This window comes from Cebus imitator, unplaced genomic scaffold (assembly GCF_001604975.1).
Source record: "Cebus imitator isolate Cc_AM_T3 unplaced genomic scaffold, Cebus_imitator-1.0 Scaffold750, whole genome shotgun sequence".
NCBI classification, from domain to species: Eukaryota; Metazoa; Chordata; class Mammalia; order Primates; family Cebidae; genus Cebus; species Cebus imitator.
In genome coordinates, this window is record NW_016108065.1 from 17,863 (window position 1) to 41,300 (window position 23,438).

At 54.7% G+C, this 23,438-nt stretch overlaps 1 protein-coding gene across 1 annotated transcript in view; it reads right to left on the reverse strand.

The window, feature by feature from the left end:
* Positions 1–560: 560 nt before the first annotated feature.
* The window catches only part of BCR (BCR activator of RhoGEF and GTPase), a 136,976-nt gene continuing 114,098 nt past the window's right edge, over positions 561–23,438 (reverse strand). Inside the window, exons 15-23 of the mRNA XM_017519479.2 lie at positions 22,064–22,161; positions 19,245–19,376; positions 7,302–7,361; positions 6,350–6,459; positions 4,968–5,107; positions 3,479–3,613; positions 2,429–2,534; positions 1,790–1,952; positions 561–1,091 (exon numbers count right to left, since the gene is read on the reverse strand). Coding sequence (XP_017374968.1) covers positions 1,002–1,091; positions 1,790–1,952; positions 2,429–2,534; positions 3,479–3,613; positions 4,968–5,107; positions 6,350–6,459; positions 7,302–7,361; positions 19,245–19,376; positions 22,064–22,161 — 1,034 coding nt within the window. The 3' untranslated portion in view covers positions 561–1,001. The remainder of the gene's footprint in view (positions 1,092–1,789; positions 1,953–2,428; positions 2,535–3,478; positions 3,614–4,967; positions 5,108–6,349; positions 6,460–7,301; positions 7,362–19,244; positions 19,377–22,063; positions 22,162–23,438) is intronic.

The window sequence follows — 23,438 nt, forward strand, 5'->3', positions numbered from 1 at the left end:
ATAAAACTTAAAAATATTCAAGTATCAAAAGACTATTTCAGATCAAAGTTTTAAAACAAGTCATTAGCAAGCTGCTGCCACCCAGTGGAGACTTTTACAAAAGTTGCGCACGTCCTCTGAGCTGAGAACGGAAATGAAGCCACCTGTGCTGGGGACACTTGGGGCAGGGAGAGTGTGGGCAGAGAGAAGCCAGGGAAGTCCTGGCTTGTGGAAGCCAAACAGGAGAGCGTGCACCAGGAGGGCAGTCAGGATGCGGGGGCGAGGTACCGCTCCCTGGAGGACGAGCCCTAAAGTGCGTAGCCTGGGACTCCCCAGGGGTCCGGTCCCCCAGCATTTCACAGGCCTCCAGGAGCTGCCATCCAAGGAGGACAAACAGGGCAACAAAGACCCATTTCTGCAAAAAAACCCTTCTGGAAAAAAAAAAGAAGAAAGCCCTGAATGGAGTCATAGCGCTACTCAGTGCTGACTTAGCCTCTCAAACCCTGCTCTAAATGGAGTGTGGATTCTAGTCAGGGAAACGGGAGAGGCCCCACCCACACAGGGACAGGGCCTTGGCCCCACAGGATGAAGCAGCAGCGTTTATTCAAGATACAACAGTGAGGGAATCCGGCCACGCTCCCTTCTCCCCGGAGAGGGCGCATCTTGACACATGATCCAGTAGAAATCTTTTAAATTCTGATAAGTTCAGTTCATAAAAACCACTCCCTTCACCCTGTCCCCCAGGGCCAGGCCTGGACTCTGAGATGCACTGGCTTGGGGCGCCCTCGGGTGGCTGTGTGCAAAACCACAGTCTGAGGCCTGCCTGGGGCACCCAGACCTGGCTGGGATCTCCCCAGGCCAGCTGTCCTTCTGCTTTGGGTGGCTGTCTCTTGGCAGATGGCCCGCCGCTTGGGGGTGGCCCAAGGATACCGCAGGAAGGTTTAATTCCCGCTCTACGGATGGCCCCATTAGCCACAGGTTTCCAGGCCATCTATCCGCCTCCTGGAGATGGACGGGGGTCTTTAGACTTCGGTGGAGAACAGGATGCTCTGTCTCTTGCTGTCCGGGGCAGGGACGGCCTCCAGCTGCAGGAAGTACAGCAGCACCTGGACCTGCCCGGACAGAGTGGGGAGGTGAGAGCAGCTCAGAGGGGTGCTCACAGCTGCTGGTGGGGAGGTCTTTGGGGCCCAAGCCCCCAAGACCAGCCCAGGAGCTGAGGTCCCTGCTGGTGCCGTGAACCCCTTACAGTGAGACAGGGGTTGGGTGGGGTCCTCACAAGGCATGACTGAGGGGGATGGTTTTATTTCAGAGCCGCACAGGGCCTTGCTCTGTCACCCAGGCTGGAGGACAGTGGCTCCACCATGGATCACTGCAGCCTCTAACCCCTGGGTTCAAGTGATCCTCCTATGTCAGCCTCCCTGGTAGCCTGGACTACAGGTGTATGTCACGATGCCTGGCTAATTTTTCTATTTTTTCTAGAGATGGAGTTTGCTACATTGCCTAGAATGCTTTCAAACACCTGGGTTCTGTTATTCTGCTGTGACCTCTCAAAGTGCTGGGATTACAGGTGTGAGCCACCAGGCCTGAACAGTCAGGGTGGTGGTAAGCCCCCAGCAGGGTGCACCAGCAGGGCCAGGAGGTGGCCTGGACCCCCCATTAACACTCCCATTCGTGCAGACCTAGGCAAGTTTCTCTCTGAATCTTGGCCACATACAAGGCAAGTAGGAGGATGGGCAGGACTCGGGGTGGCGCAGGCAGAGGCCACCCCTGTCAGGTCGGGTGGCATGGGCTGGAGCCTGTCTTCCCATACCTGGGACATGACCTCCAAGGACCAGCTGTCGGTCATGGTGATGGGCTGGCTGGGGTTGGCAGGGAGCTTGCTCTCCTTCTCCGAGGGCCGGAGCAGCGTGGGGCCAAAGACCGTGGCGAGGTTGTGCAGGGACATCTTATTGACTGCCTCCTTCTCTGCCACCCTGTCGAGGACCAAAGCAGAGGGGGCTGCTTCAACACCACCATCAGGAGAGAGGCGGAAGGGCTGGGCCGTGCTGGAGTCCTCAGGGAGGGAGCGACCTCGACCCTGGCTGTGCTGCAAGCTGACTCCAGCCCTGGTGCTTCTGGGTCTAGGTGGCCCAGGACGAGGGGCCCAGGATGAGGGGCCAGCTCTGGGCTGGTGGGGAGGTCTCCTCTATGATCTGGGTGGGAGGGAATTGGGGAGCTCAAGTGCACTGGTGGCCATGGCGAAAGCTCTGAGCTCTTTGTTAAGGCCACAGTGCAGAGGGAGAAGAGTGGCAAAGAGGAGAGGCTGGGCGGGGGCGGCAGAGGCACTAGTCCCCAGAGGTAGTGAGGGACTGCAGGCAGGGGTCGGGAGGAAAGGTCCTCGGTACTGGGGGTCTGACGGGAGCAGTGGGGCACCCTGGAGTCCTGGGCAGCCACGGGAGAGCTGGGCTACCTTTTCAGATGGTCCAGAAGGAAAAGGAAGGTGAGCAGGTTGGCCTCTGGCAGGGACAGCAGCAGGTTGAGCATGCAGCTCTCCTTTGCAACCGGGTCTGAAAGAGCTGCAGAAGGCGGTGGGTTACTCCTCCGGGTCACAACGAGCCAGAGCCCTCTCCTGAGGTGGTCACATGGCACACCCGGGACTCCTGTCCCTGAGCAGCCCAGGCCCCTCATCATCCTCACTCCCACAGTGCTGGCCCCCAGTGAGGACCCTGTGAAGGGCGCCTGTGTGGGGTGTGAGCCACCTGAAGGAACTTTCTCTGCCCCACAGGGGTCAGTAGCACCTGGAGAACAGCAGCAGGAGGTGGCGTGAGAGCAGCCGCCCACGGGCAGAGCCGCGCTTGGGAAACTCCCGCTGCCACCCCATCCCCAGGCAGCCTAAGGCAGGGGAGGCTCAGCACGGAATGAAATAAGGGAGGGAGAGACACAAGGAGGTGGGAGGTGGGAGGTGGGAGGGCCCCAGCCCCACCAGCTACACAGACCCCCTCATCACCCTGGACACCACAGGGGCACCTGCAGGCTGGGAGAGCAGGTCCTCCGTGCATGGGCCCGGGAGGCAGACCTGCCCTAAGGGTGATGTGAAGGCTACATGGCCGCACGCGCCAGCCTTCCGCTTTAGCCATCAGCATCTAGGTTGACTAAGGGTCAGGCCAGGACTGAACCCGTGCTCGACAGGCCCAGGACCTGTGGCTACAGCACCCGGGCGCCCTCATTCAGTCCTGGTCTGCAGAAAGGAGGACAGCGGAGTTTGGGACCCCACCGCACAGCAGTGCTGACCATTTCACCCTCTTGGTCTCCTGGAGGAATAGGGACGGCAAGCCCTCTGGGAACGGGCGAGGGCTTCAGGACAGGCTGGGTTCTGGCCGCTGCTTTCTCAGGTTGGTTAAAATGCTGACCATGGCAGAGGTGGCACAGCTCGGGTTCCCACGCCTCACTTTTCACAGCCCCCAAGGGCAGCAATGGACGAGGAGATGCCTCCCAGGACGCCAGGGCCTCCAGTGCTCACCAATGCCCTCAGCGAAGTTGGGGTAGAACTCGTCGGTGAAGAGGGGCTCGGGCAGCTCACGGAAGTAGAGCTTCAGCGTGCCTGCGATGGCGTTCACGTCCATCTCGCTCATCATCACCGACACGTCCTTGTTATCTGGAAAGAGAACGGAAGTGCTGCAGCCTCCTTGAGGATCCCCAGTGCGTCTCCCGCCATCCCTGCCTTGGCTAACGCACTGTCCCTGCCGCGCTGACCACTGTGCGGGACCCTCCCCTGCTGTGAGCAGCTTATCTTACTCCTCCCAAGAGCTGCGTGTGGTTCTGTCTGTGCAGCGTTGATGCAGGGGCGTGTGCATCCCCGGACCTCTCCCCTGCTTGGCCCGACGTGATGGCCAGGAGGAGCCCAGCGTGGCAGGACACAGAACCTGCATGGGAATCGGGGACTCCGCCCTGTAGAGCAACCACCCCTGCTCCCGTGTCTTCTGATAGCAGGAAGGCTGTGGGAGCGACTGATGGGTTTCCGTGTTTGAACTGGTGTCTTGTTTTTGGACCCAGTTAGCCACTGGTGCTTACGTCCCCACCACAGGCCAGGTCCATTCTGGAGCCCCAGAGGGAGCTGAAACTACCCCAGGGCCCACCCAAGGGTGCTGGGCATTCTGGAGGTCCCGGTAAGGGTGGATGGTGAGTGCCCCAGAGAAAGTTCTGCAAGGCACAAAGTCCTGTCGCTGTGACGACGCTGGGCAAGGACCCTCTGGGGTCTCAGTGCCCTCCCCTGGCATTTGGGGAGGTCCTTCATAGCCTGTGAGGGTTGGTGAGATGGAGGTGGAGACGCTGCCGCCCCGGCCTGAGCTGGGTCCATCAGTGCCCTCTGCCCGCTGCATCCTCACACAGGGCAGTGGACAGAACACACTGAGTCCTGGGCTTCACAAATCCTGCCCACCCCCACGGCAGGAAGGCCAAGGCCCCGCAGAAGCCCCTAGCCAACCTTCAAGCAGCATGGGTGGGTAGGTGGTTTAAAAACTGGCTTCTATGGGCTGTGTGTGGTGGCTCACGCCTGTAATCCCAGCACTTTGGGAGGCTGAGGTGGGTGGATCACGAGGTCAGGAGTTGGAGACCAGCCTGACCAAAATGGTGAAACCCCGTCTCTACTAAAAATACAACAATTAGCGGGCTTGCTGGCACCCCTGTATTCCCAGCTACTTGGGAGGCTGAGGCAGGAGAATCACTTGAACCTGGGAGGCGGAGGTTGCAGTGAGGTGAGATTGTGCCATTGCACTCCTGCCCGGGTCACAGAGTGAGACTCCATCTCAAAAACACAAAAACAGAAAAAACTGGCTTTTACAGAAGCTCCTTCTACAACTCTTGTCTTCTCTTTCTTAAAAACCATAGAACAGTAAATGGAGAAAAGACACAGAGAAGGCTGTGACATGCCCGGGCTGTGGAGCGCTGTGAGATCTCATCATGGACACTGCCGCCCACACCCCCTCCGCCCTGCCCAGGCCGACACTCACTGACGTCGAAGGCTGCCTTCAGCGCCTGGATGTCGGTGGCCACTCCGGACACGCGGTAGATGCCCACCTCCTCCATGCCGCGGCGCTCAATCTCCTCCACGCACTGGCGCACGACGTAGGGCACCTTGGACCTCTCTCTCCTGCGGGAGGAGGGCGTGTTCTCCGTGTCCTGGCAGCCCCGCTTGGGCCGTGGCACAGGAGACCTGCCCCGTATCTGCACACCCGAAGCTGGGGTGAGGATGATCAGGAAGGTCCCCAGGTCTGGGGCTGCACCAGAGCCTTGTGCGTGCCTGTCCTCCCTCTGCCAGCTCAGTCCTCATTGCGTGCACTTCCTCAGGACCTTTCTAAGAGGCTGAAGCAGCCAGAACCCCTGCGAGTCACACGTGGTCTTTGGGGGAAGGCCAGGAGGCCTGTCTAATAAAGTCAGCACAGGAAAGGCATCTGGAAGATTCCAGGCCTGGGGTTAGCAGCCTGTGCTCCAAGCTGGGACATCAGACCCAGTGTTGGTCCTGCCACCCATGTGCTATGCGAGAGGAGAATCTCTGACCCCTGACCCCTGCTGCTGGCCTTAAACATCACACGAATGAATGAAGGGTTGCCTCAGCACCAGAGCTCCAAGTACTGCGATGCTAAGTGCTTTCTTCCTGAGTCTTAGCAGCGAACAATTCCAATACCGCCTGCCACACAGGACACTAGAGTACGAATATTTCAAAGTTAGAAGGCAGTGTTGTGCTGAGGCCTTAACTTTTTAAGTTTGGGTTTTCAACTGGATTTAGGAGCACATCAAAGCTGCCTCTCAAGCCACTCTCTTTAGCAGTGCTCATCTGGGGGAGCTGCTGATGGGAGTCCTCGCTGCTCATGCCCAGAGCTCTCCCAGAGTGCCACCAAATGGCTGCCATACAGCTGGGGGTAGGAGGGGTGTTTACACACAGAAAGGTGTCCCGGGTGTGACTGATGGAGGCCCCGGCCCACATGACCGGCAAGGTCAGGGGCCCAGCCGGATTCCATCCTGGGGAAGCAAATGAATTCTCGGAGGAATTAATGTACTTTCAGCTGCTCTCAAACCCACAAACAGGCTTCTCCTGGCACTGACTCGTGACAAAGGGGCAGGGGTTATGACCATTCAACAGGAACCCGGGACCATGACAAATTCCAAGCGAGGGCAGAAACCCTGCACTCAGGCAGTTCCTGGAGCCAGCCTACTGCTTCCAAGCAAGGCGGCAAGGACGTTCCTGAGCTGGTGTGGAGTAAACACCGGAGGGAGCTGAGCACACCGACTGCTCCCTGGGCCTGACCTCACCATGCAGCCACCACGCACAGAGAAGGGAGAGCTGAAGGGACGGGCGCCCTCAGTGCATGAGCCCAAGCCCCTCCCCACTCACTTGGTGACCACGGCGATCTTGACTCCGAAGACCCCTGTCTGTTTTCGGGATGGCATCCTCTTCAAGCTGAACTCCCGGCTGGTGAACTTGACCGAGAGCTTTACTTCAATCTACAGTGGGGAGAAGGGGCACAGTCCTCTAATCCTCCTGGTCCTCACATCCGAGGTCCAGAGGGTCCCTGGGGATCTTGTCAAATATTTCAAAGCTCAAGGCATGCAGAGGTCTCAGTGTGAGGTGGGGCCACTGCTAGGGGAAGCCTCTAGTCTACTTCAGCAAGAGCCGGGACTGTTAAAGGAGGCGTCAAGGACTGGCTTCTGCAGAGCCGCCTCCTACAATTCCCGCTGCTCCTCTTGCCTGCTTACTTTTTTTTACATATAGGATCTCGCAATGTTGCCCAGGCTGTACCCAAACTCTTGGGCTCCAGTGAGTCTCCTGCCTCAGCCTCCAGAGTAGCTGATACTATAGGTGCACTATGCCTGGCTTCCTCTTTCTTAGTGACGATAAAAATTAGGTAGGAAAGAGTATTGAGACTAATATAAGAAAAAGCCAAGAATCATCAACTAGTAACATTTTACCATAAATGCCCAGCCCTTTTTGGATGTGTCATTGCTTTAAGGTCTAAATCTTTCGGGGGTACCTAAGGACAAATCAGGGGTCTCTATTTACATGGGCAGCTCCCAGGTCCCTGAGTGGAGGCCCCACCTGTCCTGGTGGTGCTATGAGACCTTTGTTCAAGGAGGGATGCCCAGGGCATGACCAGCAACTGCATCCCACCCAGCGAATGAAGATTCCCATGCATGGCGATTCTGCTCTTCGGGGGCCCTCCCTCCTCCAACCAGGCTCTCTTTCAGGTGCCAGCTCAGACTTAGCCACCTCTGACCGATTTGAAACAAACAGAGGCCACCCTATCCTTCTGGGGGAAGTGGGCGCCAGAAGTCCCACGGACACATACCCCATTCATGGCAATGACGGTGCGCTGCCAGTCTCTGTCCTGCAGGGCCTGTGGGTCCAGCTGAAAGCAAGGAGTCATGATTGGCAGAGGCCCTGGGTCTGTTCAGAGGCCCCACCAGGCTTCAGCCCATACCCACCACTTCTCCCCACCTTAGTCAGAGGCAGAGCCCAACTGCAGCCCACATCTCCATCAAAGGTTGAGAGAGGTAGAGTAAGAAGGGTACCTGCCAGACACCCCCGGAGCCCAGGGCCCCACTGCTCCCAGAGCCCTGCTGCCTGGGGAACAGCACCCCCTCCTCCCTCTGCCCCTCCCACACGTGACCCATTCATGAAGGCTTTGTCTCCTGCTTTATGGGGAGCACAAGCTCCGTCAGCATTCCTGGGTATGCCAAGATCACCGGCTGGGCTCGGTGAATGAGCAGTACCTTGGGTGGGGGGGTGTCTTGTTAAAAATACACCTTCCCAGGCTCCACGTGCAGAGAACTAGACTCATAATCTGGGAGGGACCCGGGATTTGCACAACTAGAAATCCCAGGTAGTTCTGGAGTGAAGCCAGGTCAGGGAGCCACCATCTCACTCCATACAAGGCCACTGCATCTGGGCTTGTGTTTCCATCCCTTTCTTCGAGGGATGCTTCATTTCAGCTACAAGGCAAGCTGCCTAAGAGCAGGGACCACACCTCATGATGTCTGCACACATTCACATGGATGCACATGTACACACACACACATACACACACACACACGCACACACACACACACACACACACACACACACATACACGACAGTGCTGAGCACAGCACCAGGCCTAAAGAGGGGCTGAAGATCGGCATCATATCCACTGCAAGGGACCCTAGAGGCCACAGCCACCTGGGTCTTCTGCAGTGAAGTGACTAGAAAATAAGAAGAAGCTCTGGAGCAGGTCAAAGAGCCCAGCCAGCTGCCACTACCTCACAGGCGCGTGCACCTGGGCCTCCTTCCTGCACCCGCTCAGCAAGAAGGCTCACCACAGGCACATCTGGGGGGTGACCCCCCCTTAACTACCCTTCTAGCTCCTACTGGTGACCATTTCCCAAGGATCTGAAATGTACAGCCAGAGTGGCACGGAATAGCAAAGCGTGGCAGGATGTCTCCCGCCAGGGGTTATGTGGTCACAGATTATTATGCTGCATCCTGCCCTGAAGGTTTTCAGAGGCCACACTCCAGGTGTCAGAGACCTCACCCTGAGAAGCAGCGTCCATGGGCAGGGACCAGTCAGTCACAAGCCACATACAAAAAGCAATCTCTCAAGTGGCACTTTTCCCAAGAGTGAACCCTCAGCAGAGGCAGGAGAGGATAACATGAGGATGAGGAAAGGGTGCGCTTTCTCTGGAAAGGGAGAGTTTAATACCACTGCGGGGAGCTTTAAAAAATTGAAACCTCGCCTGTAATCCCAGCACTTTGGGAGGCCAAGGCAGGAGGATCACCTGAGCCCATGAGATCTGCCTGTGAAATATAGTGAGACCTTGTCTCTATTAAAAAAAAAAAAATTCAAAAACATTAGCCAAGCATGGTGGCATGTGCCTGTAGTCACAGCTACTTGGGAGGCTGGGATGGGAGCACTGCTTGAACCTGGAAGGTGGAGGCTGCTGTGAGCCAGGATCATGCCATTGCACTCCAGCTTGGGCAACAGAGCAAGACTCTGGCTCTAACTAACTAACTGGAAATGCAGAAACACGTTAAGCAAGAGACAGTCTTCCCTTTCCTTCCAAGAACAGCCATCACCGGGCCCCTCCTCCCTTGATAACCCAGAAGTAGCAGAAGCAGCTGACAAGCAACCCAGAATCCAGGTAAGCAAAGACAGAAAGAGAAACTGTCCAGACACCAGGCAGCTGCCCTCCGATCCCCACTGGAACCGCAACCCACATGCCAGCCCACCTTGCCCTTGCACACCAGGTTTCGAATGTGGGTCCACAGGGCGGTGCCGCGAGCACGCAGGTGCTTCTCAGCGGAGGCTGCCCGGCTCTGGCCCGCCCAGCTGGGGTGGAAGTACCGAAGGAGGCCCTGCACCGCGGCCGGGGGGGACGGCGACTCTCGCATGCTTGGCCCTGCTGCTCTGGGAAGCTGGTGGAGCTGAACGAGGGCTTCCAGCCTCCGCAGCCTTTTGACCAGGCTTTGAGGGAAACCCCGCCCCGCAGTCTGGCTGGCCAAGGTCAAAGCTTCCCATCACCCCTGGGTTCCACTTTTTTGTCTGTGTGTGGGAAGAACATCCTCTCACCCCAGCCTATTGGTTACGGGAATTCCAACCTGTCTCCATCTCCTCTAAAGCCCAGAAAAGCTGAGCTTCCTTCTCTAAGTGGCTAGTTTCCTGTTGCCCAAGTTTGGAGACGCTGAGTAAAGTCTGACTGGTCGGCCTGCCTCGTGCTGGAAGCAGTCTAGACTGCCCAGAATCTGCACACCCCCAGCAGGTAACCACAAGAATCACACGCAGTGCCTCTGACAGACCCAGGGCGGAGGGCACCTGCTCAGGTCCTACTCCCCCAGAGCAAGCGCAGCCCTGGGCAGGGCTCCGGCCAGCATCCACTCCCCAGCACTGGTGGTATCCATCACCCACCCCAATCTGGCCCTGATGCTGTCAGGTGGGTTCTTTACCAGGCCCCTCTCTGTGACTCCCAGTGACTGGAGACCACACTGTCCGCCTCTGGGCACCAGATCACAGCCACTGATTTTTGGCTCCCATGGGAGAGGCTGTCCCAAGCTGGCTCTGCTCCAAAGAACAGAGTGTGCTTCAGAGCGGAAGCCGTGTAAAAAATAGCATGATAATGAGGCCTGTGCCTCGGCTCAGCCAACCCCAAACATTGCTCAAGGCTGGCACGCTCTCTCGTGCAGTTATTTAAAGCACCAGAGAAGTAAACAAGCAAAAGACTAGGCTTTGGAAAAACAGATGACCAAGTGGGAAACAGCAGTTAAGGGAAAAACGGAGGCACTCCGGATGCTGTCTGGGGTCTCCCTGGATTGCAAGGTTTTGGTGAGGAATACGCCTGCTGCCTGGCTGGGGGCCTGTCTGCTCACACACAGTGATCTCAGGAGGGTGGACCAGGTCGCTGCTCATCTCCCACTGGCTTGGGTAAGGCAGGGGCCTTGAAAGAATGACTGTGGTCAGTGGGCCTAGCAGATGGTGGCCTGGAGGTCTGCCTAGAAAACTACCCTGCACATCCATCCCAGGGAAGTGGTGGGGTGGGGGCTGGGGAAGGTCGAAGCCCAACCAGGGCAGGTGTTGCGTGCTGCCCTGAAGCGTCACTGACCACTTTCCATGGTGGCTCTGCTGGGGGCCCAGCACTGCCCTGCTTGCTGTGTAGTCAGCATGGCTGGATTGAGTCACCAATGGACAGCCAGAGGACATCCTCTCGCCTACCCTCAGCAGGGGTAGGATGGGGGTTATGAATAAATCATCCAAAGGAGGAAGTGCTCACTCACTCCTCCCTTACCCCCTTGTAGACAACAGCTTCCTCCATGCCCATCGTCACCAGCCTGGATGGTGCAGCAGGGCGCCCCTGGTTGTTCCTGTATGAGCCCTGTGTGTCTGCACCGTAATCTATTCCCGGGGGTGGGTCTTTGCTGAGACTACCAGAGAACCTCAGTGTTTACCAGGAGAGAGATGACAGGCCTCCTGCTGTGGCCTGTGACCAACCACAGTCTGCTCTCCTGAGATCCATCCTACTTTTATTTTGAGAGAGAATCTCGCTGTCACCCAGGTTGGAGTGGAGTGGCATGATCTCGGCTCACTGCAACCTCCGCTTCCCAGGTTCAAGTGATTCTCCTGCCTCAGCCTCCTGAGTAGCTGGGATATAGGTGCCTGCCACCACGCCTGGATAATTTTTGTATTTTTGGTAGAGACAGGATTTCACCATGTTGGGCAGGCTGGTCTTGAACTCCTGACCTAAAACAGTCCACCCACTTCACCTCCCAAAGTGTTAGGATTACAGGCATGAGCCACCGTGCCCAGCCCCCATTCCACTTTTAACTCTTTGCTACTCTTCTTTGATCCCAACCAGTCTCTAACATCACTGCAAAAGGAACACCCCTCTCCCTCAGGGTAGACTATAAGCAGCATTGGTGCGGATGTGGAGATACGGGCTCTCATACATGGCCACTGGGGACGTTAAGATGGTGTAGCCACTCCAGGAAACGTAGGGCAGTTCCCCAGTCACCTTGCTGCACAGCCCAGCAACTCCACTAGGTGTCTACTCAATGAAAGAGAACATACGTCCATATAGAGACTTGTACCAAGGACAAGTTCATGGCTGCATTAACCATAACAGCCCAAACTAGAAGTGATCCAAGTGTCTGTGAAATAGTAAATGCAGAAACAAAAACATGGTATATGTCTGCAGTGGAAAGTCATTCAGTCATAAAAAGGAATGAAACAATGTTAACACACAAGGCCTCAAAAACATAATGGCAAGTGGAAGAAACCAGCCAAAAAAGGCCACTCTAGTATAATTCCATTTTTATGAAATGTGAAGAATGGGCAAATCTGTAGATGAAAAGCAGATCGGCTTGGGTTTGGCTGTAATTGGGAATGGGCTGGGCACGGTGGCTCATACCTATAATCTCAGCACTCTGGGAGGCCGAGGCCGAAGGATCACTTGAGCCTAGGAATTTGAGATCAGCTTGGATAGCATAACAAGACCCTGTCTCTACCAAAACAAAACAAAACAAAAAAGTAGCCTGGCATGGTGGCACATGCCCGTGGCCCCAGCTACTTGAGAGGCTAAGGTGGGAAGAGCACTTGAGCCTGGGACATCAAGGCGGTGCTGAGTGTGGCTGCACCACTGCACTCCGACCTGGGCAACAGAGCATGACCCTGTCTCAAAAAAAAAAAAAAAAAGAGCCAACAGGGAAATTGTTTGGGTGATGGAAATATTCTAGAACTGGAGGGTTGGTAAAAGCTGTACAGCTCTGTAAATTTACTACAGAATCGTTCAGTTATAAAAATGGATGCATTTCATGGTACAAAAAGTTAAAGAGAAATATAGGATCCCAAAGTGGCCACTGTCCACGGTGACAGTGGTGTGCTTCTTTAGGAAGAATCCTGTGGAATCGGTGTAAGAATCCCGTGGAATCGGTGTAAGAATCTGCTCATGTGGTTACATTTCATGATGCTTATCTCTTAAAATCTTCCCCAAATATTTGTTCAAGACAAACATCACTCATTTTGTGTTCCTGCAGAAAGAAACCCCCTGGGGCCTGCCCCCCTCCAAGACTAAGAAGCTACATAAGTTTCTGTCCTGTCAGCGCCTCTGCCACATCAACCATGTCTCATTCATCTCAGAACGCCCCCCCAGCATCAGACACCCTGCACGGGTGGAATGGCCATGTGGACGAGACCTACACGGCCCTGAGATAATCCTCAAAATACAAGTGGGGATTCTCGGTGCCTTCATGACGGCATCCGCCTTACCTGCCAATACCTCCCCCACTCCCATCACTCCCCCCGTGACGTGCTCTTTATTTTGGCTCATGTGTGTCCCTGCTGCTGGGAAGTAAGCGTGGAGGACAGGGATTTGTCCGGTCCATTCTCTGTAGTATCTCCAGTATCCAGAGACATAAGACACACATCTACACCTGTAAGTTAATACATTGTTGAAGGGATCTAGAATTTACATATATATTGGCACAAAGCAAGTACTGTTATATGCACTAGAAATTGCTGAGCCGGGCACCTGTCCTCTCAGGTGAAGGTGCTGAAGTTCCCAGGGGTGGCTGGGGGGGGGAGCCCAAGCCCGGGGCTTCTCCACCACACTGCACATGCGCCCCCTGTTGGTTGGGGCTTTCATGGTGAGGGGCCAGCGAGTTCATGGAGTCTGGGCTCCCACATCCATCCCTGCACCATGGACGTCCTTTTTATCTTAGCCAGAAGGTTGAAAAGTAATTATTTTACTTTTTTTAAAAAAATTGTAAAATATGCAAAATGTAAAATGTCCGACTTTAGGTATTTTTAAGTGTGCAGTTCAGTGGCATCAGGCACACACACTGTTGTGCAACCATCACTACCATCATCTCCAAACTGAAGCTCCACACCCATTAAACAATAACTCCCAGGGGGCAGGTGCCAAAAGAAAAACTCCCCTTCCCCCTGCCCCCAGGTCCTGTAACCTCTCATCTACTTTCTGCCTCTACGAATTTGACTAATCTAGCTACCTCATGTAAGTGGAATCATAAGCATTTGTCTTTTTGTGTGTTATTTCACTTAGCAGCATGTCCTCAAGGCTCACCCATGTTGGAGAATGTGTCAGAATGTCTTTCCTCTTGAAGGCTGAGTAATATTCCATTGTATGGATTGACAGACATTCACCAGCAGGTGGACGCCTGGATCCTTTCCAGTCTGAGGCTGGCATGGTCAGTGCTGTTGTGCACATGGGCATAGCCACCAGACTTGGTGTCATCTTTGCATTCACAAGCTGTTGCCAGGCACTTCCATGGGTTCTTGGGGGAACAACTGCTGCAGAGCGGGCAGTCCAACAGGGAGACTACCCGAGAACAGGTGGACCTCACCGCATGGTGGGGACTTGAGAGCAGCTGTCAGGGTGCCACTAGGAGGGCCTCAGTCAGACCTGCTGGCCTGTGCCTGGTCAAGTGCCCACATAACCCAGGCTGGCAGAGAAGTCTGGGAAACTCCAGACAGCCAGTCACAGCACCAGCTTTAAACGAAGTCCAGGTCACATCAGAGGTTCACAGTCCAAATCTCATCCCTGAGGCTCACGTAAAACACTAGTAACAACAAAAATTAACACTGGGCTGGGCGCGGTGGCTCAAGCCTGTAATCCCAGCACTTTGGGAGGCCGAGGCGGGTGGATCACGAGGTCAAGAGATCAAGACCATCCTGGTCAACATGGTGAAACCCCGTCTCTACTAAAATACAAAAAATTAGCTGGGCATGGTGGTGCGTGCCTGTAATCCCAGCTACTCAGGAGGCTGAGGCAGGAGAATTGCCTGAACCCAGGAGGCGGAGGTTGCGGTGAGCCGAGATCGCGCCATTGCACTCCAGCCTGGGTAACAAGAGCGAAACTCCGTCCCAAAGAAAAAGAAAAAAAAAAAAAAAATTAACACTGATGCCTCCACTGGAACATGAGTCATGAGCCCAGCAAGACACACAAATAGATCAGGAGAAATGGGAGCATGACTTGATATAATGTTGCCTTCTAAGGAGAATAGACAGGGCTAACAGAATTTAGCAACCTAAAAAATTTGCAAACGAAGAGAGACGTGCCCATAATCCTAACACTCTGGAAGGCCGAGGAGGGGAGATCATTTGAGGTCAGGAGTTCGAGACCAGCCTGACCAACATGGTGAAACTCTATCTCTACTAAAAAATACAAAAAAATTGGCCGGGCGGGGTGGCACATGCCTGTAGTCCCAGCTACTTGGGAGGCTGAGGCGGGAGAATCGCCTGAACCCAGGAGGCAGAGATTGCAGTGGGCCAAAGTCACACCACTGCACTCCAGCCTGGGGGACAGCACGAGACTCTGTCTCAAAAAAAAAAAAAAAGAAACAACTGAAGGAAGAAATTCCTAACAGCAGCCAGGCTCCAATGTCCTTGGCTCTGCCAACTGTGGTGACTCCTGCTTTGGCCCAAGATGTGCAGCGGCACTGGGACCATGTCTCTGGGGCCCTGTCTCTGCCCACCGCACTCGGCTAGGCTGCAGACTGGACTAGCCCTCCAGCAATGTGTCCCATGCCCCGTCCCATAAATCCTGTGCTCCCGCTCGTTTGGAGCACAGGATGTTGATGCCTTCACCTTGCAAAATCCCTCTCTGAACATACAGACTCAATGTCCCCGGCTCTGTGAAGGTTTTTCTGTCCCCTGACCTACCTCACTTCCCAAATAATTGTGCCACGTGTGCCACTTGAGCCACCAGTCACTCTGGGCCAAAGCCTGCCCCGGCTCCTGGCACATTTACCGCACTCTTCCTTTCCAGCTTCTCAGATCTAGACCGTGAAGGCTGGGTGGGGGGTCTTCTCGTTCTTGGGGCCTGGCACACAGGAAGCCCTCCATCACTAGGATGGCACGGCAGGTTCCTGGTGTCTGAGGATGGACTGGGATGTCCTCCCTTGCTCAAATGGCTCATTCAGGCTTGCGGCTGGCTTGGAAAGAATACCCGCTGTGTCCTCCTGCACCTGCCCACACACAGGGCTTCGATTCGTGCTTTCAGTGGCTCTTTGCTGGACTGTGGGCACCATCACAGCTCTGTCCCTGCTGTATTGTGTGTCCTCCCCTTGCCTTTCTGGCTCATGGCTCTGAACAAAGCAGCTCACCCAACCCAATTTCTAGAGCCCACCCCACCCCCCAACCCTCATGGAGCCTCTATCGTGCAAAAAGGGAGGTGGGGACCTGGCAAGTCATCCAGGACAGCCATTTGAAGAGCAGAGGCCAAAATCAGACTCAGGCAAGTGGTTCCTGAACCCAGCTCATCAGCACCATTAAGGGGAGCAAAAAACCAGACCGGGCCAATACCCCAGCCCAGAAGACCCCGACTCCTGTTGTCCACAGATGGGCGCAGGAGCACCTTTGCCGAGGACTCCTTTCCATCCCAAACCCCTGACCTTGGAGGAGCCCCTGGGGCCTGCCAGGGGCCTCCGCCCTCATGGCTGGATCCAGACAGTCCTGGGATGCTGCAGCTTCTGTACCTGCTGCACCAGCCTCACATCACCGAAGGGTCTCTCTACTCAACTTCTGAGTCGAGATGCATAAGCAGGGTGGGAGCCTACAGCAGCCCCCGCAGCAGCCTGCAGAGAGCTGAGCACCTCCCACACGGCACAGCACAGAAGGCACCTGCCGTCGCCGGGAAAAGCCCTGATTCAAAAAGGCTGGGCCCCGGAGTCATGCACACCCTCTCCCAGGTATCCCTGTGCAGAAAACAGTGTCCCTGGGGGAGAAAGAGGCCAGGCTGGTGTCAAAGAGCGTCAATGGCATAGTCACGGTCCCTCCTCCGACTTGCTTCCTCCTGGAATCCCACAAACAAGCCCCCCTGCTGGGAGCCTGGCGGTCCAGGGACCAGAGCAGTCACTGCCTACTTGGTGTGAGTCATGAACGCCCTTCACAAGACGATCAGATTCCTTCCTGTCCAGTGAAGGCCAGGAGCCATGGGTCCCACCCACCGCTCCCACTAACACAGAGATCAGGGGCTGGAGCCAGACTGTGCCTGCTCCATCACCTCCTCACAAATGACGACAAATAATGATAAGAACAGCAGCAAACACTGACCCCCCCACCCGTGAGAGCATAGGTCACTCAACCCTGGAGGCTCCATGGCCCCCCACCCCAATTTAAAGGTGAGGAGGCTGGGCGCAGTGGCTCACGCCTATAATCCCACCACTTCGGGAGGCTGAGGCAAGTGGATCACCTGAGGTCAGGAGTTCAAGACCAGCCAGGCCAACATGGTGAAACCCCATCTCTACTAAAAATACAAAAATTAGCTGGGCATGGTGGTGGGCACCTGTAAACCAGGTATGGCAGTGGGCACCTCAGCTACTTGGGAGGCTGAGGCAGGAGAATCGATTGAACCTGGGAGGTAGAGGTTGTAGTGAATTGAGATTGTGCCACTGCACTCCAGCCTGGGCAACAGAGTGAGACTGTCTCAAAAATAATAATAAAGGTGAAGAAACGCATTTGGACTAGTTGGATAGTAACTTGCCCAGGTTGCACTGAGTGGAGTGGGGGTGACGAAGACTCTCCTTGACTGAACCTATGTGGTCCCTCCGGCTCTTTATTCTGGCTAGATCCCATCCCTGGGCATGTTCTCAAGAGCCCAATTTTTGCAAGAATCCTGCTAAGTCAGTTTCGCCAGAGCCCCCTGCACCTGCTATCTGATCAGATTCCTCATCCCATGCCGTCCCCAGGGCATATCTATCCCTCTGGCCTGTCTTCAGCGAGATTCCTGTCAGGTCGGTTTCACCAGAATCCCTCTCCCCTCCGGAGCGTGCTTCTTCATGATTTTCCATCCATCAACCCTACCCTGCCTCTCGGCTGTAAGTTCCCACTGGTCCATGTGAATCCGGCACTGGGCCCCTTTCTAGGCTGAGGTCTTTCCCCCATCACAGTAGCTAAAATAAAATCTGCTTTTACCACTTTAACTGCTGTCCAGCTTGGGTTTTTCTTTGATGCTTACTGCTCTCCTCTTCCCTAGGATGGGGTGGGGCGATGGGCCAGCACCCCCAGACTCAGAGGAAAGCACAGGTTATGTGCATAAATACTTCCGTGGCATCACAGAAAAGGGTTTCAACAGAGGGCCTGACATGGTAACACTGGAAGAGGCATGTTAGCTCTTTTCTTTTTCACTGAGACTACCAGTTACTCAGCAACAGGATTCAGAGGCCCTGGTTCAAATACAGACACTCCCAGGACTCCCGTGGTTGAAGACTTGGATGACTTGAGTCAATGGTTGGCAGAATCTGAACCGCCCTTTACCTGGCTTGATGAGCTGGAATAATGGGGCCGGCACCCAGGCTGTGACTGTTCCTGGGCTGAGCAGCGAGGCTGCGCCAGATGCAGGCTGGACTGTGAGGGAGGAATGCTGTAGGCTGGTGGCGGGGGGTGCAGATGGAAAACATGGAGAGGGAGAGGGAAGGGGGAGCGATGGGAGTGCTGCTGGCTTTGCAGTCTGCTCCCTCCACCTCCCTGAGGGCCTGGGGACCCCGATTCTGAGCAGGTTAGAGAAGTGTCTCCTGAGGGTCAAATGAGCTCTCTCAAAGATCTGCTGCAAGGACCAAATTAGAAAGCACGTGTGGCCAGGTGCAGTGGCTCAGGTCTGCATCCCGGGACTTTGGGAGGCCGAGGCTTGAACCCGGGAGGAGGAGGCTGCAGCGGCCTGGACAAGAACAAAACTCTATCTCAAAAATAAAAAATATAAAAAATTAGCTGGGCATGGTGGGGCATGTCTGTAATCCCAACAACTTGGAAGGCTAGGGCAGGAGGATCGCTTAAGCCAAGGAGTTTGAGGTTGCAGTGAGCTATGATCCTGCCACTGCACTCCAGCCTGGGGGACAGAGCCAGACACTATCTCGAGAAAATAAAAAACAACCAAAGAAAGCATGTGCAAAAAAGCCTGAGCCGTGACCATCATCCAGACTATGACCAACACTTGACTGATGCTAAAACACTTCGGCGATCTCAAAAAAGACCAGCGCCAAGTGCTCTCTCAGGAGCGCTGTGGCCCATCTGCATGGTACAATCTCTCACCATGAGAATCCACACAAAGGCTGGCAGAGTGAACGAGATAATGCAGTGGGACAGGGACAGGACTGCTGAGAGCAATTTTTAGTTAATTTATTTTGTTTTAGCCGGGTCTCACTATGTTGCCCAAGCTGGTCTTGAATACCTGGGTCAAGCAATCCTCCTGCTTCAGCCTCCTGAGTAGCTGGATTACGGGCATGCGCAAGACGAGGCTTTTTCCTTTTAAACCTGATCTCAGTATAGGGAACACCAGGAGGCCCTGAGCCACTGAATTCCCTTATACGCTTCCAAGATAGAAAAACAGGCAGGAGCTGCACCTCCCAAGATGTGACCAGCCAGGCCGGGTGGCAGGAAGGGGTGAAGCCAGCACTTAGTAAAGATTAGAAGATCGGCACAGGATGGGCCAATTTCAGCCCAGGGCACCGCCTAACCATTCTGCTTTTAGGTTCTCCTAAGGCCAGGCAGGAACTGAGGCCCCAGCTGCAAAACCAAGTTGAATGAAAATTCTTTGGGGATGAGACGACCCAACAGACATGCAGACAGAGGGCCATCCATCAAGACCCATCAAGGCCCACTCAGGCACCAGCCCAGGTCTCCCACGGTGGATGTTTCAGAGCCACAGCTGCCCACACCACCCCACCCTGGGTGCAAGGCCACGTCAGCGTCCCCAAGGGCCACATGAAAAAGGACACCATGCATCAGGCAGGGATGGCAGGGCGGCAGCCTTACCTGGACCTGGCCCTTCCCCATGAGTCTGTCTGTGCTCTCGCCGTCCTCCTTGGGGATCTTCGTCTTGTTGTAACACTTTTCATAGCACAGTATCCTCAGGGTCTGGGAGCCCTCCAGCTCGATCTCAAATTCCTGCAGCCCCGAGGGAGAAGGCGAGTCCAGTGTGAACAAACAGGTCAGCATCATGGCCAAAGGGGCCTCTGAACCGGGGCTCTCCCTGCTGCCCTGGCTGCCCCAGAGGGACCGATGCCTGCGACCCTCCTCCCGTAGTCCTGGGACGCATAGATGTGTTCCCTGTAAGCATCCCTGGCATCAGACTGTGGCCCAGCCTGCATGCTTCCCAAAGATCCGACGGGCTCTCAAACCTGATCCAAACTCCTAACACCAGCATCTCAAAGGGTTATCCCCACACCAACTGTCTCAGAATCTCCAGGGTGCCCGTCAAAAGATAGTTTTATGGGTCAGGAGCGGTGGCTCACACCTGTAATCCCAGCACTTTGGGAGGCTAAGGCAGGCAGATCACTTGAGACCAGGAATACGAGACCAACCTAGCCAACATGGTAAAACCCCGTCTCTACCCTAAAAATACAAAAATTAGTCGGGCATGGTGGTGCATGCCTGTAATCCCAGCTACTTGGGAGGCTGAGACATTAGAATTGCTTGAATCCAGGAGGTAGAGGCTGCAGTGAGCCAAGATCATGCCACTGCACTCCAGCCTGGGCATCAGTTGGAGACTCTCCCTCAAAAAGCAAGAACAACAAAAAAGACATTTCTTTTTTTTTTTTTTTTTTTGGAGACGGAGTTTCACTCTTGTTACCCAGGCTGGAGTGCAATGGTGCGATCTCGGCTCACCGCAACCTCCACCTCCTGGGTTCAAGCAATTCTCCTGCCTCAGCCTCCTGAGTAGCTGGGACTACAGGCACGCGCCACCATGCCCAGCTAATTTTTTGTAGTTTTAGTAGAGACAGGGTTTCACCATGTTGATCAGGATGGTCTCGATCTCTTGACCTCGTGATCCACCCACCTCGGCCTCCCAAAGTGCTGGGATTACAGGCTTGAGCCACCGCGCCCGGCCAAAAAAGATCTTTCTATGGACTCTGGATGATAACGATCTGTTGATGTGGGTTCACTTTTATGGTGGTGAGACTATTCTGTAAGATATTATCATGGTGGATACACATCATTCTACATTTGTCAAAACCCATAAAATGTGTAACACCAAGAATGAACTCTACCTAATGTCAACTATGAATTCTGGGTGATCATGATGGTTCACTGTGGGCTCATCAACTGTAACGAATACCCCACTCTGGTGTGGGACGTCCGTAACTGAAGTGGGGGGCAGGGGTATACAGGAAAAACTGCTCCCCTAGCTTTCAAGCTGTCTGCCGTGGATGTGTGGTGTTAACTCTCTACTCTCAATGATGGTGCCACTGGTGAATCTGCACTTCACACCTAGGTGCGCACGCATGGGTTCCTGGTGGGGCAATGGAGGGTGAGGGGAGAAGCAGCAGCAGGAATTTCTGAACCTGAGTGAGTGAGAGAGAGGGAGGGAGAGGGAGAAGGGGGGAGAGAGAGAGAGAGAGAGAGAGAGAGAGAGAGAGAGAGAGAGAGAGAAGAGAGTGTGTGTGTGTGTGTGTGTGTGTGTGTGTGTGTGTGTGAGAGTATCCCTGAGCCCAGACCTTCATGGACAGTGAGGGTGGTGGAGGTGACCTGCTACAATCTAACCCTCACACCCTCACGCCTCCCTCGAGCTCCCGTCACTGCCTGGCACCTGAACCTTTTACATACTGCCTGGCACCTGAACCTTTTACATACCGCCTGGCACCCCTCTCTTGTTGTCTCTGCTGGGCCATGGCCCTCTTGCTCTCTGCAAAGGTTTCTTCGATGGATCCCATGTGGCTTTATCCCCCGCACATCATAGCTGCCGCTTAGCCCTTTCACAGGGGAGCTACAACAACTAGGTAATTTTACGGAGCTCCTGTGCCCTTATACTATTCAACACATACCTAAACTGATCAAAGAGTAGTGGGTGCTGAGAAAGGAGACCTGGGTTCCAGCCCCCCTGTCCACTCCACCAGCCTCATGACCCATGTAGACCAAGCAGCCTGGGGGCTCCAGGCTTCCTCCTCTGCAGGAGATGGGGTGGGAGGCGGCTCTCTGCAGGCCCAGCCGTCTCTACCTGCACCAACAAAAATGAGACCGTCGAGGTCACAGCTGCTGCAGAAGCTGGGAAATGGCACCTCTTATGGATCTGGAGACTTAGTCAATACTGGCCTCTCTGCAATCTTTCCCCCACTCCCAGAAGGGCAGGGCCAAATGGCTAAGTGACTCACGCAGCAGCTCTCCAAGGTGGAGGAAGGCACAGCGACACACAATACAAACCCAACACCCTGAGACAAGCAAGCAGGACCCTGCAGTACCTGTCCCAGCCCTACCAGCAGAGCCCCAGGCTTCCGGAAGCTAAGAGGGTCATGGGAGCTCATTCCAACTTCTGCGGAAAAACACTATGGAAACTACCAAGTAAACAGAAGCGATAACAAAGGCAGACAAAAAGCCCTTTCAAGTCTCTTTCCAAACACCTCCAGCAAAATAGGCGGCTGCTTTCGATGATGGGGGTGGGTAAGATTCTTAGGAACGGAGATAAAATCTCTTAGACACGTCACCTCCTGGCCCTGAATTCCAAGAGATTCCTGGAATTCGGCAGCATTGCCTTTGGGGGAAGCCCTCAGGGAGCCCCTGAAGGTTTAGATTCTCTCCAGTGGAAAATATCCTGTGACCGGCTGGCAGGCCGGGCCCTTGTGGAATCCGCTCCTCACCTCGTTCCAGTTTGGCTCAGCAGTGTCCCTGTAGACGCGCGTCTTTGCTTTATTCACAAAATACCCAAAGGAATCCACCTCCAGGGTGCAGTACAGATCTGTGGGAAGAAAGGGACATGGAGAAGGTGGCAGCTCTTTTCCACATCAGCCACATGGTCTATAAGAGCAGGTGCTATTTGAAGAATCCGGAAAAAAAAGTTTTAACTTTCTTTTTAAAAATAAAACACCAAATGGGGTTCTGGCATGAACACCAGCACCTCATGCGACACTCCTGCCTGATCTGTAAAATTCCCCTGGGTGCAGCTGGGAAACGGGACCTCCCACAGCATTCATTCACGCAGTCAGTCCACAAACCACAGCTAAAGCCCCTATGATGAGAAGGGCCCTGCACTGGCGGGGACAGAGAGGCGTACATGCCATCGTTACAAAGGGGTTTGAGCCACAGTGACACCACGGCAGAGGCCAGCCATCCTGGGGGATGTGGGAAGCTCCTACAACCAGGGCAGACCCCGCTCTAAGTATTATAGGGCAAAGAGCGAAGGCAAAGGGCACCCCAGGCCACTGTGGGGCACAGGAAGCAGCTCAGTGCTGGGGAAGCCGTGGAGTGCAGGAAGGAGGGAGGGAGACGAAGCTGGGGGAGAGTGGGGCTGGGCTGTGGGCAGTAAGTGGCAGGGTGGGGTTTGTATTTTAGAAAAACCACCTGAGTGGCTCACATTTGTAATCTCAGCACTTTGGGAGGCCAAGGCAGGCGGATCACCTGCGGTTAGGAGTTCGAGGTCAGTCTGACCAACAGGGAGAAACCCCATCTCTACTAAAAATACAAAATTAGCTGGGTGTGGTGGTGCGTGTCTGTAATCTCAGCTACTCTGGAAGCTGAGGCAAGAGAATCACTTGAACCTAGGAGGTGGAGGTTGCGGTGAGCTGAGATAGTGCCATTGTACTCCAGCCTGGGCAGTAAGAGCGAAACTCTGTCTCAAAAAAAAAGAAAAAAAGAAAAACCACCTGAGAAGGGGGATGGAGAGGCCTGGTGGTGGGGACCCTTTCTGCAGTGACATCCAGAGCTACAACCAGGGAGGAGGCCACAGCCAGGGCCTGGCCAGGCAGCCTGAGACGATCAAGAAGCCTCACTGATGGAGAACGGCATTTAACAGAGGGAAAGTGGACACAGTATCTGGTGTGGCCGCAGGGGTGGATGGTGGTGCCCCTCAAAGGAACAGGACGTAAGAGGAACAAGTTTGGGGGCCATGAATAATAGGTTTGGTTTGGGGAGGGAAGGTTGAGTGCATGGGACATTGAAGACATAGAAAGAAAGGTAACAGGGAAGCAAGGACAGACAGGCCCGGGACTGCAGGGCAGCGTGCGGCGTCACCCTGCA